The sequence below is a fragment of the Scyliorhinus torazame genome, chromosome 2 (assembly GCF_047496885.1).
Source record: "Scyliorhinus torazame isolate Kashiwa2021f chromosome 2, sScyTor2.1, whole genome shotgun sequence".
Lineage (NCBI taxonomy): Eukaryota > Metazoa > Chordata > Chondrichthyes > Carcharhiniformes > Scyliorhinidae > Scyliorhinus > Scyliorhinus torazame.
In genome coordinates this window covers 177,123,201-177,140,427 of record NC_092708.1, presented here as the reverse complement: position 1 = coordinate 177,140,427, position 17,227 = coordinate 177,123,201, and the positions used below count along the sequence as shown (strand labels likewise).

The 17,227-nt window shown below is 60.4% G+C and overlaps 1 protein-coding gene across 1 annotated transcript in view; it reads left to right on the top strand.

The window, feature by feature from the left end:
* Nucleotides 1-1,585: 1,585 nt before the first annotated feature.
* Nucleotides 1,586-17,227, top strand: part of LOC140407032 (uncharacterized) — a 64,240-nt gene continuing 48,598 nt past the window's right edge. The window contains 4 exon segments of the mRNA XM_072494815.1: nt 1,586-1,601; nt 12,319-12,615; nt 13,069-13,802; nt 15,383-17,065. Of these exon segments, the coding sequence (XP_072350916.1) occupies nt 1,586-1,601; nt 12,319-12,615; nt 13,069-13,802; nt 15,383-17,065 (2,730 nt within the window).

Below are 17,227 nucleotides of genomic sequence, written 5' to 3'. Positions count from 1 at the left end.
TAACACAGGAACCTCCTCTAACGCAGCACCCTCCTCTAACGCAGCACCCTCCTCTAAAACAGCACCCTCCTCTAAAACAGCACCCTCTAACACAGGAACCTCCTCTAATGCAGCGCACTCCTTTAACGCAGCACCCTCCTCTAATATAGCACCCTCCTCTAACACAGGAACCTCCTCAAATGCGGCACCCTCCTTTATCGCAGCACCCTCCTCTAACGCAGCACACTCCTCTAATATAGCACCTTCCTCTAACACAGCAACCTCTAACGCACCACACTCCTTGAATATAGCACCCTCCTCGAACACAGCATCCTCCTCTAAAACAGGAACCTCCTCTAACGCAGCACCCTCCTTTAACACAGCACCCTCCTCAAACACAGGAACCTCCTCTAACGCAGCACCCTCCTTTAACGCAGCACCCTCTAATACAGCACCCTCCTATAAAATAGCACCCTCCTCTAACACAGCACCCTCCTCTAACACACGAACCTCCTCCAACATAGCACCATCCTTTAACGCAGCACCCTCCTCTAACACAGCACCCTCCTCGAACACAGCACCCTCCTCTAACGCAGCACCATCTAACGCACTACCCGCCTTGAATATAGCACCCTCCTCGAACACAGCACCCTCCTCTAAAACAGGAGACTCCTCTAACGCAGCACCCTCCTCTAACACAGCAACCCTCCTCTGACGCAGCACCCTCCTCTGTTGCAGCACCCTTCTCTAATGCAGCACTCTCCTCTATCGCAGCACCCACCTCTAACGCAGCACCCACCTCTAACGCAGCACCCTCCTTTAACGCAGCACCCTCCTTTAACGCAGCACCCTCCTCTAACGCAGCACCCTCTAACACAGGAACCTCCTCTAACGCAGCGCTCTCCTCTCACGCAGCACCCTCCTCTAAAACAGCACCCTCCTCTAAAACAGCACCCTCTGACACAGGAGCCTCCTCTAACGCAGCACCCTCCTTTAACGCAGCACCCTCCTCTAATATAGCACCCTCCTCTAACATAGGAACCTCCCCAAACGCGGCACCCTCGCCTGACGGAGCACCCTCCCCTAACGCAGCACCCTCCCCTGATGCAGCACCCTCCTCTGACGCAGCACCCTCCCCTGATGCAGCACCCTCCCCTGAAGCAGCACCCTCCCCTGAAGCAGCACCCTCCTCTGACGCAGCACCCTCGTCTGACGCAGCACCCATCTCTGACGCAGCACCCTCCTCTGACGCAGCACCCTCCTCAGGCGCAGCACCCTCGTCTGACGCAGCACCCTCATCTGACGCAGCACCCTCGTCTGACGCAGCACCCTCCTCCAAGGCAGCACTCCCCTCTAATACAGCAATCCCCTCTAGCGCAGCACCCTCCTCTAGCGCAGCACCCTCCTCTAACGCAGCACCCTCCTCTGACGCAGCACCCTCCTCTAACGCACCACCCTCTTCTAATATAGCACCCTCCTCTAATACAGCACCCTCGTCTAACACAGCAACCCTCCTCTGACGCAGCACCCTCCTCTGACGCAGCACCCTCCTCTGACGCAGCACCCTCCCCTCACGCAGCACCATCCCCTGATGCAGGACCCTCCTATGACGCAGCACCATCGTCTGAAGCAGCACCCTCATCTGACGCAGCACCCTCGTCTGACGCAGCACCCTCGTCTGACGCAGCACCCTCCCCTCTTGCAGCACCCTCCCCTCTTGCAGCACCCTCCCCTCTCGCAACACCCTCCCCTGATGCAGGACCCTCCTCTGACGCAGCACCCTCCTCTCACGCAGCACCCTCCTCTGACGCAGCACACTCCTCTGACGCAGCACACTCCTCTGAGGCAGTACACTCCTCAAAGGCAGCGCTCCCCTCTAACGCAGCACCCTCCTCTAACACAGCACCATCCTCTAACGCAGCACCCTCCTCTAACGCATCACCCTCCTCGAATATAGCACCATCCTCTAACACAGCACCCCCCTCTAACGCAGCACCCCCCTCTAACGCAGCACACCCCTATAACGCAGCACCCCCCTCTAACGCAGCACCCCCCTCGAACGCAGCACCCCCCTCGAACGCAGCACCCTCCTCTAATGCAGTACCCTCCTTTAACGCATCACCCTCCTCGAATATAGCACCCTCCGTGAACACAGCACTCTCCTCTAAAACAGGAACCTCCTCTAATGCAGCACCCTCCTCAGACGCAGCACCGTCCTCAGACGCAGCACCGTCCTCAGACGCAGCACCCTCCTCTGATGCAGCACCCTCCTCTGACGCAGCACCCTCCTCAGACGCAGCACCCTCCTCAGACGCAGCACCGTCCTCAGACGCAGCACCCTCCTCTGATGCAGCACCCTCCTCTGACGCAGCACTCTCCTCTGGCGCAGCACCCTCCTCTGACGCAGCACCCTCCTCTGACGCAGCACCCTCGTCTGACGCAGCACCCTCGTCTGACGCAGCACCCTCCTCTGACGCAGCGCCGTCCTCTGACGCAGCACCCTCCTCTGACGCAGAACCCTCCTATAATATAGCACTCTCCTCTCACACATCACCCTCCTCTCACACAGCACCCTCCTCTAACACAGCACCCTCCTCTAACACAGCACCCTCGTCTGATGCAGCACCATCGTCTGACGCAGCACCCTCGTCTGACGCAGCACCCTCCTCTGACGCAGCACCCTCCTCTGACGCAGCACCCACCTCTAACGCAGCACCGTCCTCTAACACAGCACCCTCCTCTGACGCAGCACCCTCCTCTAACACAGCACCCTCCTCTAACACAGCACCCTCCTTTAACGCAGCGCCCTCAAAAGCAGCACCCTACTCTAACACAGCACCCTCCTCTAACATAGCACTCTCCTCTAACGCAGCACCCTGCTCTAACGCAGCACCCTCCTTGAATATAGCACCCTCCTCGAACACAGCACCCTCCTCTGACGCAGCACCCTCCTCTGACACAGCACCCTCCTCAGGCGCAGCACCCTCCTCAGGCGCAGCACCCTCCTCTGACGCAGCACCGTCCTCTGACTCAGCACCCTCCTCTGACGCAGCACCATCCTCAGATGCAGCACCCTCCCCTGACGCAGCACCCTCCCCTGACGCAGTACCCTCCCCTAACGCAGCACCCTCCCCTGAAGCAGCACCCTCCCCTGACGCAATACCCTCCCCTGAAGCAGCACCCTCCCCTGACGCAGTACCCTCCCCTAACGCAGCACCCTCCCCTGAAGCAGCACCCTCCCCTGATACAGCACCCTACCCTGACGCAGCACCCTCCCCTGAAGCAGCACCCTCCCCTGAAGCAGCACCCTCCTCAGACGCAGCACCCTCGTCTGACGCAGCACCCTCGTCTGACGCAGCACCCTCCTCTGACGCAGCACCCTCCTCTGACGCAGCACCCTCCTCAGGCGCAGCACCCTCGTCTGACGCAGCACCCTCCTCCAAGGCAGCACTCCCCTCTAATACAGCAATCCCCTCTAGCGCAGCACCCTCCTCTAGCGCAGCACCCTCCTCTAACGCAGCATCCTCCTCCAACGCAGCACTCTCCTCCAACGCAGCACCCTCTTCTAACGCAGCACCCTCCTCTAACACAGCACTCTCTAACACAGTACCCTCCTCTAACACAGCACCCTCCTCTGACACAGCATCCTCCTGGAACATGGCACCCTCCTCTAACACAGCACCCTCTTCAAAGGCAGCACCCTCAAACACATCACCCTCCTCTAACACAGTGCTCCCCTCTAATACAGCACCCTCTAACACTGCACCCTCCTCAAAGGCAGCACCCTCCTCTGATGCAGCACCCTCCTCTAACATAGCACCCTCCTCTGACGCAGCACACTCCTCTAACGCACCAACCTCTTCTAATATAGCACCCTCCTCTAATACAGCACCCTCCTCTGAGGGAGCACCCTCCTCTGATGCAGAACCCTCCTCTGACGCAGCACCCTCCTAGAATAGAGCACCCTCCTCTCACACAGCACCCTCCTCTCACACAGCACCCTCCTCTCACACAGCACCCTCCTCTCACACAGCACCCTCCTCTGACACAGCACCCTCCTCTGACGCAGCACCCTCCTCTGACGCAGCACCCTCCTCTAACGCAGCACCTTCCTCTAACGCAGCACCCTCCTCTGAAGCAGCACCCTCCTCGAATATAGCAACCTCTTCTAACACAGCACCCTCGTCTAACACAGCAACCCTCCTCAGACGCAGCAGCCTCCCCTGACGCAGCACCCTCCCCTGATGCAGCACCCTCCCCTGACGCAGCACCCTCCTCTGACGCAGCATCCTCCTAGAATAGAGCACCCTCCTCTCACACAGCACCCTCCTCTCACACAGCACCCTCCTCTCATACAGCGCCCTCCTCTAACACAGCACCCTCCTCTGACGCAGCACCCTCCTCTGACGCAGCACCCTCCTCTAACGCAGCACCTTCCTCTAACGTAACACCCTCCTGTGAAGCAGCACCCTCCTCGAATATAGCAACCTCTTCTAACACAGCACCCTCGTCTAACACAGCAACCCTCCTCTAACGTAACACCCTCCTCTGAAGCAGCACCCTCCTCGAATATAGCAACCTCTTCTAACATAGCACCCTCGTCTAACACAGCACCCTCCTCTGACGCAGCACCCTCCTCTGATGCAGCACCCTCCTCAGACGCAGCACCCTCCTCTGACGCAGCACCCTCCTCTGACACAGCACCCTCCTCAGGCGCAGCACCCTCCTCTGACGCAGCACCGTCCTCTGACTCAGCACCCTCCTCTGACGCAGCACCATCCTCAGATGCAGCACCCTCCCCTGACGCAGCACCCTCCCCTGACGCAGCATCCTCCCCTGACGCAGCACCGTCCTCTGACTCAGCACCCTCCTCTGACGCAGCACCATCCTCAGATGCAGCACCCTCCCCTGACGCAGCACCCTCCTCTGACGCAGCACCGTCCTCTGACTCAGCACCCTCCTCTGACGCAGCACCGTCCTCTGACTCAGCACCCTCCTCTGATGCAGCACCCTCCCCTGACGCAGCACCCTCCTCTGACGCAGCACCGTCCTCTGACTCAGCACCCTCCTCTGATGCAGCACCATCCTCAGATGCAGCACCCTCCCCTGACGCAGCACCCTCCCCTGACGCAGTACCCTCCCCTAACGCAGCACCCTCCCCTGAAGCAGCACCCTCCCCTGATGCAGCACCCTCCCCTGACGCAGCACCCTCCCCTGAAGCAGCACCCTCCCCTGAAGCAGCACCCTCCTCAGACGCAGCACCCTCGTCTGACGCAGCACCCTCGTCTGACGCAGCACCCTCCTCTGACGCAGCACCCTCCTCTGACGCAGCACCCTCCTCAGGCGCAGCACCCTCGTCTGACGCAGCACCCTCCTCCAAGGCAGCACTCCCCTCTAATACGGCAATCCCCTCTAGCGCAGCACCCTCCTCTAGCGCAGCACCCTCCTCTAACGCAGCACCCTCCTCCAACGCAGCACTCTCCTCCAACGCAGCACCCTCTTCTAACGCAGCACCCTCCTCTAACACAGCACTCTCTAACACAGTACCCTCCTCTAACACAGCACCCTCCTCTGACACAGCATCCTCCTGGAACATGGCACCCTCCTCTAACACAGCACCCTCTTCAAAGGCAGCACCCTCAAACACATCACCCTCCTCTAACACAGTGCTCCCCTCTAATACAGCACCCTCTAACACTGCACCCTCCTCAAAGGCAGCACCCTCCTCTGATGCAGCACCCTCCTCTAACATAGCACCCTCCTCTGACGCAGCACACTCCCCTGACGCAGCACCCTCCTCTGACGCAGCACCGTCCTCTGACTCAGCACCCTCCTCTGATGCAGCACCATCCTCAGATGCAGCACCCTCCCCTGACGCAGCACCCTCCCCTGACGCAGTACCCTCCCCTAACGCAGCACCCTCCCCTGAAGCAGCACCCTCCCCTGATGCAGCACCCTCCCCTGACGCAGCACCCTCCCCTGAAGCAGCACCCTCCCCTGAAGCAGCACCCTCCTCAGACGCAGCACCCTCGTCTGACGCAGCACCCTCGTCTGACGCAGCACCCTCCTCTGACGCAGCACCCTCCTCTGACGCAGCACCCTCCTCAGGCGCAGCACCCTCGTCTGACGCAGCACCCTCCTCCAAGGCAGCACTCCCCTCTAATACGGCAATCCCCTCTAGCGCAGCACCCTCCTCTAGCGCAGCACCCTCCTCTAACGCAGCACCCTCCTCCAACGCAGCACTCTCCTCCAACGCAGCACCCTCTTCTAACGCAGCACCCTCCTCTAACACAGCACTCTCTAACACAGTACCCTCCTCTAACACAGCACCCTCCTCTGACACAGCATCCTCCTGGAACATGGCACCCTCCTCTAACACAGCACCCTCTTCAAAGGCAGCACCCTCAAACACATCACCCTCCTCTAACACAGTGCTCCCCTCTAATACAGCACCCTCTAACACTGCACCCTCCTCAAAGGCAGCACCCTCCTCTGATGCAGCACCCTCCTCTAACATAGCACCCTCCTCTGACGCAGCACACTCCTCTAACGCACCAACCTCTTCTAATATAGCACCCTCCTCTAATACAGCTCCCTCCTCTGAGGGAGCACCCTCCTCTGATGCAGAACCCTCCTCTGACGCAGCACCCTCCTAGAATAGAGCACCCTCCTCTCACACAGCACCCTCCTCTCACACAGCACCCTCCTCTCACACAGCACCCTCCTCTCACACAGCACCCTCCTCTGACACAGCACCCTCCTCTGACGCAGCACCCTCCTCTGACGCAGCACCCTCCTCTAACGCAGCACCTTCCTCTAACGCAGCACCCTCCTCTGAAGCAGCACCCTCCTCGAATATAGCAACCTCTTCTAACACAGCACCCTCGTCTAACACAGCAACCCTCCTCTGACGCAGCACCCTCCTCTGACGCAGCGCCCTCCTCTGATGCAGCACCCTCCCCTGATGCAGCACCCTCCTCTGACGCAGCGCCCTCCTCTGAAGCAGCACCCTCCTCGAATATAGCAACCTCTTCTAACACAGCACCCTCGTCTAACACAGCAACCCTCCCCTGATGCAGCACCCTCCTCTGACGCAGCGCCCTCCTCTGACGCAGCACCGTCCTCTGACGCAGCACCCTCCCCTGATGCAGCACCCTCCTCTGACGCAGCACCCTCCTCTGACGCAGCACCCTCCCCTGATGCAGCACCCTCCCCTGACGCAGCACCCTCCTCTGACGCAGCATCCTCCTAGAATAGAGCACCCTCCGCTCACACAGCACCCTCCTCTCACACAGCACCCTCCTCTCATACAGCGCCCTCCTCTAACACAGCACCCTCCTCTGACACAGCACCCTCCTCTGACGCAGCACCCTCCTCTAACGCAGCACCTTCCTCTAACGTAACACCCTCCTCTGAAGCAGCACCCTCCTCGAATATAGCAACCTCTTCTAACACAGCACCCTCGTCTAACACAGCAACCCTCCTCTGACGCAGCACCCTCCTCTGACGCAGCACCCTCCTCTAACGCAGCACCTTCCTCTAACGTAACACCCTCCTCTGAAGCAGCGCCCTCCTCTAACACAGCACCCTCCTCTGACACAGCACCCTCCTCTGACGCAGCACCCTCCTCTGACGCAGCACCCTCCTCTAACGCAGCACCTTCCTCTAACGTAACACCCTCCTCTGAAGCAGCACCCTCCTCGAATATAGCAACCTCTTCTAACACAGCACCCTCGTCTAACACAGCAACCCTCCTCTAACGTAACACCCTCCTCAGACGCAGCACCCTCCTCTGACGCAGCACCCTCCTCTAACACAGCACCCTCCTCTAACACAGCACCCTCCTTTAACGCAGCACCCTCAAAAGCAGCACCCTGCTCTAACGCAGCACCCTCCTTGAATATCGCACCCTCCTCGAACACAGCACCCTCCTCTGACGCAGCACCCTCCACTGACACAGCACCCTCCTCAGGCGCAGCACCCTCCTCAGGCGCAGCACCCTCCTCTGACGCAGCATAGTCCTCTGACTCAGCACCGTCCTCTGAATCAGCACCCTCCTCTGACGCAGCACCATCCTCAGATGCAGCACCCTCCCCTGACGCAGCACCCTCCCCTGACGCAGTACCCTCCCCTAACGCAGCATCCTCCCCTGAAGCAGCACCCTCCTCTGACGCAGCACCCTCCCCTGATGCAGCACCCTCCCCTGACGCAGCACCCTCCCCTGAAGCAGCACCCTCCTCTGACGCAGCACCCTCCCCTAATGCAGCACCCTCCCCTGACGCAGCACCCTCCCCTGAAGCAGCACCCTCCCCTGAAGCAGCACCCTCCCCTGACGCAGCACCCTCGTCTGACGCAGCACCCTCCTCTGACGCAGCACCCTCCTCTGACGCAGCACCCTCCTCAGACGCAGCACCCTCCTCAGACACAGCACCCTCCTCAGACACAGCACCCTCCTCTGATGCAGCACCCTCCTCTGACGCAGCACCCTCCTCTGATGCAGCACCCTGGTCTGACGCAGCACCCTCCTCTGATGCAGCACCCTCCTCTGACGCAGCACCCTCGTCAGACGCAGCACCCTGGTCTGACGCAGCACCCTCGTCTGACGCAGCACCCTCCTCTGACGCAGCACCCTCCTCTGACGCAGCACCCTCCTCAGACGCAGCACCCTCCTCAGACACAGCACCCTCCTCTGACGCAGCACCCTCCTCTGACGCAGCACCCTCCTCTGACGCAGCACCCTCCTCTGACGCAGCGCCGTCCTCTGACGCAGCACCCTCGTCTGACGCAGCACCCTCCTCTGACGCAGCACCCTCCTCTGACGCAGCACCCTCCTATAATATAGCACTCTCCTCTCACACATCACCCTCGTCTCACACAGCACCCTCCTCTAACACAGCACCCTCCTCTAACACAGCACCCTCGTCTGACGCAGCACCATCGTCTGACGCAGCACCCTCGTCTGACGCAGCACCCTCCTCTGACGCAGCACCCTCCTCTGACGCAGCACCCTCCTCAGACGCAGCACCCACCTCTAACGCAGCACCCTCCTCTAACACAGCACCCTCCTCTAACACAGCACCCTCCTTTAACGCAGTACCCTCAAAAGCAGCACCCTACTCTAACACAGCACCCTTCTCTAACATAGCACTCTTCTCTAACGCAGCACCCTGCTCTAACGCAGCACCCTCCTTGAATATAGCACCCTCCTCGAACACAGCACCCTCCTCTGACGCAGCACCCTCCTCTGACACAGCACCCTCCTCAGGCGCAGCACCCTCCTCAGGCGCAGCACCCTCCTCTGACGCAGCACCGTCCTCTGACTCAGCACTGTCCTCTGACTCAGCACCCTCCTCTGACGCAGCACCCTCCCCTGACGCAGTACCCTCCCCTAACGCAGCACACTCCCCTGAAGCAGCACCCTCCCCTGATGCAGCACCCTCCCCTGACGCAGCACCCTCCCCTGAAGCAGCACCCTCCCCTGAAGCAGCACCCTCCTCAGACGCAGCACCCTCGTCTGACGCAGCACCCTCGTCTGACGCAGCACCCTCCTCTGACGCAGCACCCTCCTCTGACGCAGCACCCTCCTCAGGCGCAGCACCCTCGTCTGACGCAGCACCCTCCTCCAAGGCAGCACTCCCCTCTAATACAGCAATCCCCTCTAGCGCAGCACCCTCCTCCAACGCAGCACTCTCCTCCAACGCAGCACCCTCTTCTAACGCAGCACCCTCCTCTAACACAGCACTCTCTAACACAGTACCCTCCTCTAACACAGCACCCTCCTCTGACACAGCATCCTCCTGGAACATGGCACCCTCCTCTAACACAGCACCCTCTTCAAAGGCAGCACCCTCAAACACATCACCCTCCTCTAACACAGTGCTCCCCTCTCATACAGCACCCTCTAACACTGCACCCTCCTCAAAGGCAGCACCCTCCTCTAATGCAGCACCCTCCTCTAACATAGCACCCTCCTCTGACGCAGCACCCTCCTCTAACGCACCAACCTCTTCTAATATAGCACCCTCCTCTAATACAGCACCCTCCTCTGAGGGAGCACCGTCCTCTGATGCAGAACCCTCCTCTGACGCAGCACCCTCCTAGAATAGAGCACCCTCCTCTCACACAGCACCCTCCTCTAACACAGCACCCTCCTCTGACACAGCACCCTCCTCTGACGCAGCACCCTCCTCTGACGCAGCGCCCTCCTCAGACGCAGCAGCCTCCCCTGACGCAGCACCCTCCCCTGACGCAGCACCCTCCCCTGACGCAGCACCCTCCTCTGACGCAGAATCCTCCTAGAATAGAGCACCCTCCTCTCACACAGCACCCTCCTCTCACACAGCACCCTCCTCTCACACAGCACCCTCCTCTGACACAGCACCCTCCTCTGACGCAGCACCCTCCTCTGAAGCAGCACCCTCCTCGAATATAGCAACCTCTTCTAACGCAGCACCCTCCTCTGACACAGCACCCTCCTCGAACGTGGCACCCTCTAACACAGCACCCTCTTCAAAGGCAGCACCCTGAATCACATCACCCTCCTCTAACACAGTGCTCCCCTCCAATACAGCACCCTCTAACACTGCACCCTCCTCAAAGGCAGCACCCTCCTCTAATACAGCACCCTCCTCTGACGCAGCACCCTCCTCTGACGCAGCACCCTCCTCTAATGCACCACCCTCTTCTAAGATAGCACCCTCCTCTAATACAGCACCCTCCTCTGACGCAGCACTCTCCTCTGACGCAGCACTCTCCTCTGACGCAGCACCCTCCTCTGACGCAGCACTCTCCTCTGACGCAGCACTCTCCTCTGACGCAGCACTCTCCTCTGACGCAGCACCCTCCTCTAACGCACCACCCTCCTTGAATATAGCAACCTCCTCTAAAACAGGAACCTCCTCTAACACAGCACCCTCCTCTGACGCAGGAACCTCCTCTGACGCAGCACCCTCTGACGCAGCACCCACCTCTTTTGCAGCACCCTCCTCTAATGCAGCACCCTCCTCTAACGCAGCACCCCCTCTAATGCAGCACCCCCCTCTAACGCAGCACCCTCCTCGAATATAGCACCCTCCGTGAACACAGCACCCTCCTATAAAACAGGAACATCCTCGAATGCAGCACCCTCCTCAGACGCAGCACCCTCCTCAGACGCAGTACCCTCCTCTGACGCAGCACCCTCCTCTGACGCAGCATCCTCCTCTGACGCAGCACCCTCCTCTAACGCAGCAACCTCCTCTAACGCAGCACCCGCCTCTAACGCAGCACCCTCTTCTGATGCAGCACCCTCTGACGCAGCACCCACCTCTTTTGCAGCACCCTCCTATAACGCAGCACCCTCCTCTAACGCAGCACCCCCCTCTAACGCAGCACCCTCCTCGAATATAGCACCCTCCGTGAACACAGCACCCTCCTATAAAACAGGAACCTCCTCTAATGCAGCACCCTCCTCAGACGCTGCACCCTCCTCAGACGCAGCACCCTCCTCAGACGCAGTACCCATATCAGACGCAGTACCCTCCTCTGACGCAGCACCCTCCTCTAACACAGCACCCTCCTTTAACGCAGCACCCTCAAAAGCAGCACCCTGCTCTAACGCAGCACCCTCCTTGAATATCGCACCCTCCTCGAACACAGCACCCTCCTCTGACGCAGCACCCTCCACTGACACAGCACCCTCCTCAGGCGCAGCACCCTCCTCAGGCGCAGCACCCTCCTCTGACGCAGCATAGTCCTCTGACTCAGCACCGTCCTCTGAATCAGCACCCTCCTCTGACGCAGCACCATCCTCAGATGCAGCACCCTCCCCTGACGCAGCACCCTCCCCTGACGCAGTACCCTCCCCTAACGCAGCATCCTCCCCTGAAGCAGCACCCTCCTCTGACGCAGCACCCTCCCCTGATGCAGCACCCTCCCCTGACGCAGCACCCTCCCCTGAAGCAGCACCCTCCTCTGACGCAGCACCCTCCCCTGATGCAGCACCCTCCCCTGACGCAGCACCCTCCCCTGAAGCAGCACCCTCCCCTGAAGCAGCACCCTCCCCTGACGCAGCACCCTCGTCTGACGCAGCACCCTCCTCTGACGCAGCACCCTCCTCAGACGCAGCACCCTCCTCAGACACAGCACCCTCCTCAGACACAGCACCCTCCTCTGATGCAGCACCCTCCTCTGACGCAGCACCCTCCTCTGATGCAGCACCCTGGTCTGACGCAGCACCCTCCTCTGATGCAGCACCCTCCTCTGACGCAGCACCCTCGTCAGACGCAGCACCCTGGTCTGACGCAGCACCCTCGTCTGACGCAGCACCCTCCTCTGACGCAGCACCCTCCTCTGACGCAGCACCCTCCTCAGACGCAGCACCCTCCTCAGACACAGCACCCTCCTCTGACGCAGCACCCTCCTCTGACGCAGCACCCTCCTCTGACGCAGCACCCTCCTCTGACGCAGCGCCGTCCTCTGACGCAGCACCCTCGTCTGACGCAGCACCCTCCTCTGACGCAGCACCCTCCTCTGACGCAGCACCCTCCTCAGACGCAGCACCCACCTCTAACGCAGCACCGTCCTCTAACACAGCACCCTCCTCTGAAGCAGCACCCTCCTCTAACACAGCACCCTCCTCTAACACAGCACCCTCCTTTAACGCAGTACCCTCAAAAGCAGCACCCTACTCTAACACAGCACCCTTCTCTAACATAGCACTCTTCTCTAACGCAGCACCCTGCTCTAACGCAGCACCCTCCTTGAATATAGCACCCTCCTCGAACACAGCACCCTCCTCTGACGCAGCACCCTCCTCTGACACAGCACCCTCCTCAGGCGCAGCACCCTCCTCAGGCGCAGCACCCTCCTCTGACGCAGCACCGTCCTCTGACTCAGCACTGTCCTCTGACTCAGCACCCTCCTCTGACGCAGCACCATCCTCAGATGCAGCACCCTCCCCTGACGCAGCACCCTCCCCTGACGCAGTACCCTCCCCTAACGCAGCACCCTCCCCTGAAGCAGCACCCTCCCCTGATGCAGCACCCTCCCCTGACGCAGCACCCTCCCCTGAAGCAGCACCCTCCCCTGAAGCAGCACCCTCCTCAGACGCAGCACCCTCGTCTGACGCAGCACCCTCGTCTGACGCAGCACCCTCCTCTGACGCAGCACCCTCCTCTGACGCAGCACCCTCCTCAGGCGCAGCACCCTCGTCTGACGCAGCACCCTCCTCCAAGGCAGCACTCCCCTCTAATACAGCAATCCCCTCTAGCGCAGCACCCTCCTCTAGCGCAGCACCCTCCTCCAACGCAGCACTCTCCTCCAACGCAGCACCCTCTTCTAACGCAGCACCCTCCTCTAACACAGCACTCTCTAACACAGTACCCTCCTCTAACACAGCACCCTCCTCTGACACAGCATCCTCCTGGAACATGGCACCCTCCTCTAACACAGCACCCTCTTCAAAGGCAGCACCCTCAAACACATCACCCTCCTCTAACACAGTGCTCCCCTCTCATACAGCACCCTCTAACACTGCACCCTCCTCAAAGGCAGCACCCTCCTCTAATGCAGCACCCTCCTCTAACATAGCACCCTCCTCTGACGCAGCACCCTCCTCTAACGCACCAACCTCTTCTAATATAGCACCCTCCTCTAATACAGCACCCTCCTCTGAGGGAGCACCGTCCTCTGATGCAGAACCCTCCTCTGACGCAGCACCCTCCTAGAATAGAGCACCCTCCTCTCACACAGCACCCTCCTCTAACACAGCACCCTCCTCTGACACAGCACCCTCCTCTGACGCAGCACCCTCCTCTGACGCAGCGCCCTCCTCAGACGCAGCAGCCTCCCCTGACGCAGCACCCTCCCCTGACGCAGCACCCTCCCCTGACGCAGCACCCTCCTCTGACGCAGAATCCTCCTAGAATAGAGCACCCTCCTCTCACACAGCACCCTCCTCTCACACAGCACCCTCCTCTCACACAGCACCCTCCTCTGACACAGCACCCTCCTCTGACGCAGCACCCTCCTCTGAAGCAGCACCCTCCTCGAATATAGCAACCTCTTCTAACGCAGCACCCTCCTCTGACACAGCACCCTCCTCGAACGTGGCACCCTCTAACACAGCACCCTCTTCAAAGGCAGCACCCTGAATCACATCACCCTCCTCTAACACAGTGCTCCCCTCCAATACAGCACCCTCTAACACTGCACCCTCCTCAAAGGCAGCACCCTCCTCTAATACAGCACCCTCCTCTGACGCAGCACCCTCCTCTGACGCAGCACCCTCCTCTAATGCACCACCCTCTTCTAAGATAGCACCCTCCTCTAATACAGCACCCTCCTCTGACGCAGCACTCTCCTCTGACGCAGCACTCTCCTCTGACGCAGCACCCTCCTCTGACGCAGCACTCTCCTCTGACGCAGCACTCTCCTCTGACGCAGCACTCTCCTCTGACGCAGCACCCTCCTCTAACGCACCACCCTCCTTGAATATAGCAACCTCCTCTAAAACAGGAACCTCCTCTAACACAGCACCCTCCTCTGACGCAGGAACCTCCTCTGACGCAGCACCCTCTGACGCAGCACCCACCTCTTTTGCAGCACCCTCCTCTAACGCAGCACCCTCCTCTAACGCAGCACCCCCTCTAATGCAGCACCCCCCTCTAACGCAGCACCCTCCTCGAATATAGCACCCTCCGTGAACACAGCACCCTCCTATAAAACAGGAACATCCTCGAATGCAGCACCCTCCTCAGACGCAGCACCCTCCTCAGACGCAGTACCCTCCTCTGACGCAGCACCCTCCTCTGACGCAGCATCCTCCTCTGACGCAGCACCCTCCTCTAACGCAGCAACCTCCTCTAACGCAGCACCCGCCTCTAACGCAGCACCCTCTTCTGATGCAGCACCCTCTGACGCAGCACCCACCTCTTTTGCAGCACCCTCCTATAACGCAGCACCCTCCTCTAACGCAGCACCCCCCTCTAACGCAGCACCCTCCTCGAATATAGCACCCTCCGTGAACACAGCACCCTCCTATAAAACAGGAACCTCCTCTAATGCAGCACCCTCCTCAGACGCAGCACCCTCCTCAGACGCAGCACCCTCCTCAGACGCAGTACCCATATCAGACGCAGTACCCTCCTCTGACGCAGCACCCTCCACTGATGCAGCACCCTCCTGTGACGCAGCACCCTCCTCTGACGCAGCACCCTCCTCTGACGCAGCACCCTCCTCTGACGCAGCACCCGCGTCTGACGCAGCACCCTCCTCTGATGCAGCACCCTCCTCTGACGCAGCACCCTCCTCTGACGCAGCCCCCTCCTTTGCCGCAGCACCCTCCTCTGACGCAGCACCGTCCTGTGACGCAGCACACTCCTCTGATGCAGCACCCTCATCAGACACAGCACCCTCCTCAAAGGCAGCACCCTCCTCTAACGCAGCACCCTCCCCCAATGCAGCACCCTCCTCCAATGCAGCACTCTCCTCCAACGCAGCACCCTCCTCTAACGCAGCACCCTCCTTTAACACAGCACCCTCCTCTAACGCAGCACCCTCCTCCAACGCAGCACTCTCCTCCAACGCAGCACTCTCCTCCAATGCAGCACTCTCCTCCAACGCAGCACCCTCCTCTAACGCAGCACCCTCCTTTAACACAGCGCCCTCTAATTCAGCGCCCTCCTCTAACACAGCACCCTCTAACACAGCACCCTCCTCTGACACAGCGCCCTCCTCGAACGTGGCACTCTCTAACACAGCACCCTCTTCAAAGGCAGCACCCTGAAACACATCACCCTCCTCTAACGCAGTGCTCCCCTCTAATACAGCACCCTCTAACACTGCACCCTCCTCAAAGGCAGCACCCTCCTCTGATGCAGCACCCTCCTCTGACGCAGCACCCTTGTCTGACGCAGCACCCTCCTCTGACGCAGCACCCTCGTCTGACGCAGCACCCTCCTCTGATGTAGCACCCTCCTCAGATGCAGCACCCTCCTCAGACGCAGCACCCTCCTCTGACGCAGCACCCTCCTCTGACGCAGCACCCTCCTCTGACGCAGCGCCCTCCTTTGACTCAGCACCCTCCTCTGACGCAGCACCGTCCTCTGACGCAGCACACTCCTCTGATGCAGCACCCTCATCAGGCACAGCACCCTCCTCAAAGGCAGCACTCCTCTCTATTACAGCAATCCCCTCTAACACAGCACCCTCCTCTAACGCAGCACCCTCCTCTAACGCAGCACCCTCCTCCAATGCAGCACCCTCCTCCAACGCAGCGCCCTCCTCTAATGCAGCACCCTCCTTTAACACAGCACCCTCCTTTAACACAGCACCCTCCTTTAACACAGCACCCTCCTCTAACGCAGCACTCTCCTCCAACGCAGCACCCTCCTCCAACGCAGCACCCTCCTCTAACGCAGCACCCTCCTTTAACACAGCACCCTCTAATTCAGCACCCTCCTCTAACACAGCACCCTCTAACACAGTACCCGCCTCTAACACAGCACCCTCCTCTGACACAGCACCCTCCTCGAACGTGGCACCCTCTAACACAGCACCCTCTTCAAAGGCAGCACCCTGAAACTCATCACCTTCCTCTAACGCAGTGCTCCCCTCTAATACAGCACCCTCTAACACTGCACCCTCCTCAAAGGCAGCACCCTCCTCTAACGCAGCACACTCCTCTCACACAGCACCCACCTCTAACGCAGCACCCTCCTCTGATACAGCACCCTCCTCTAACGCAGCACACTCCCCTCACACAGCACCATCCTCTAATACAGCACCCTCCTCTGATGCAGCACCCTCCTCTAACGCACCACCCTCTTCTAATATAGCACCCTCCTCTAACGCAGCACCCTCCTCGAACGCAGCACCCTCTTCTCATGCAGCACCCTACTCTGACGCAGCACCCTCCTCTGACGCAGCACCCTCCTCTGATGCAGCACCCTCCTCTGACGCAGCACCCTCCTATAATATAGCACTCTCCTCTCATACAGCACCCTGCTCTGACGCAGCACCCTCCTCTAACGCAGCACCCTCCTCTGACGCAGCACCCTCCTCTGACGCAGCACCCTCCTCTGAAGCAGCACCCTCCTCAGACACAGCACCCTCCCCTGACGCAGCACCCTCCCCTGACGCAGCACCCTCCCCTGACACAGCACCCTCCTCGAACGCAGCACCCTCCTCGAATGCAGCACCCTCCTCTAACGCAGCACCCTCCTCGAACGCAGCACCCTCCTTTAACACAGCACCCTCTAATTCAGCA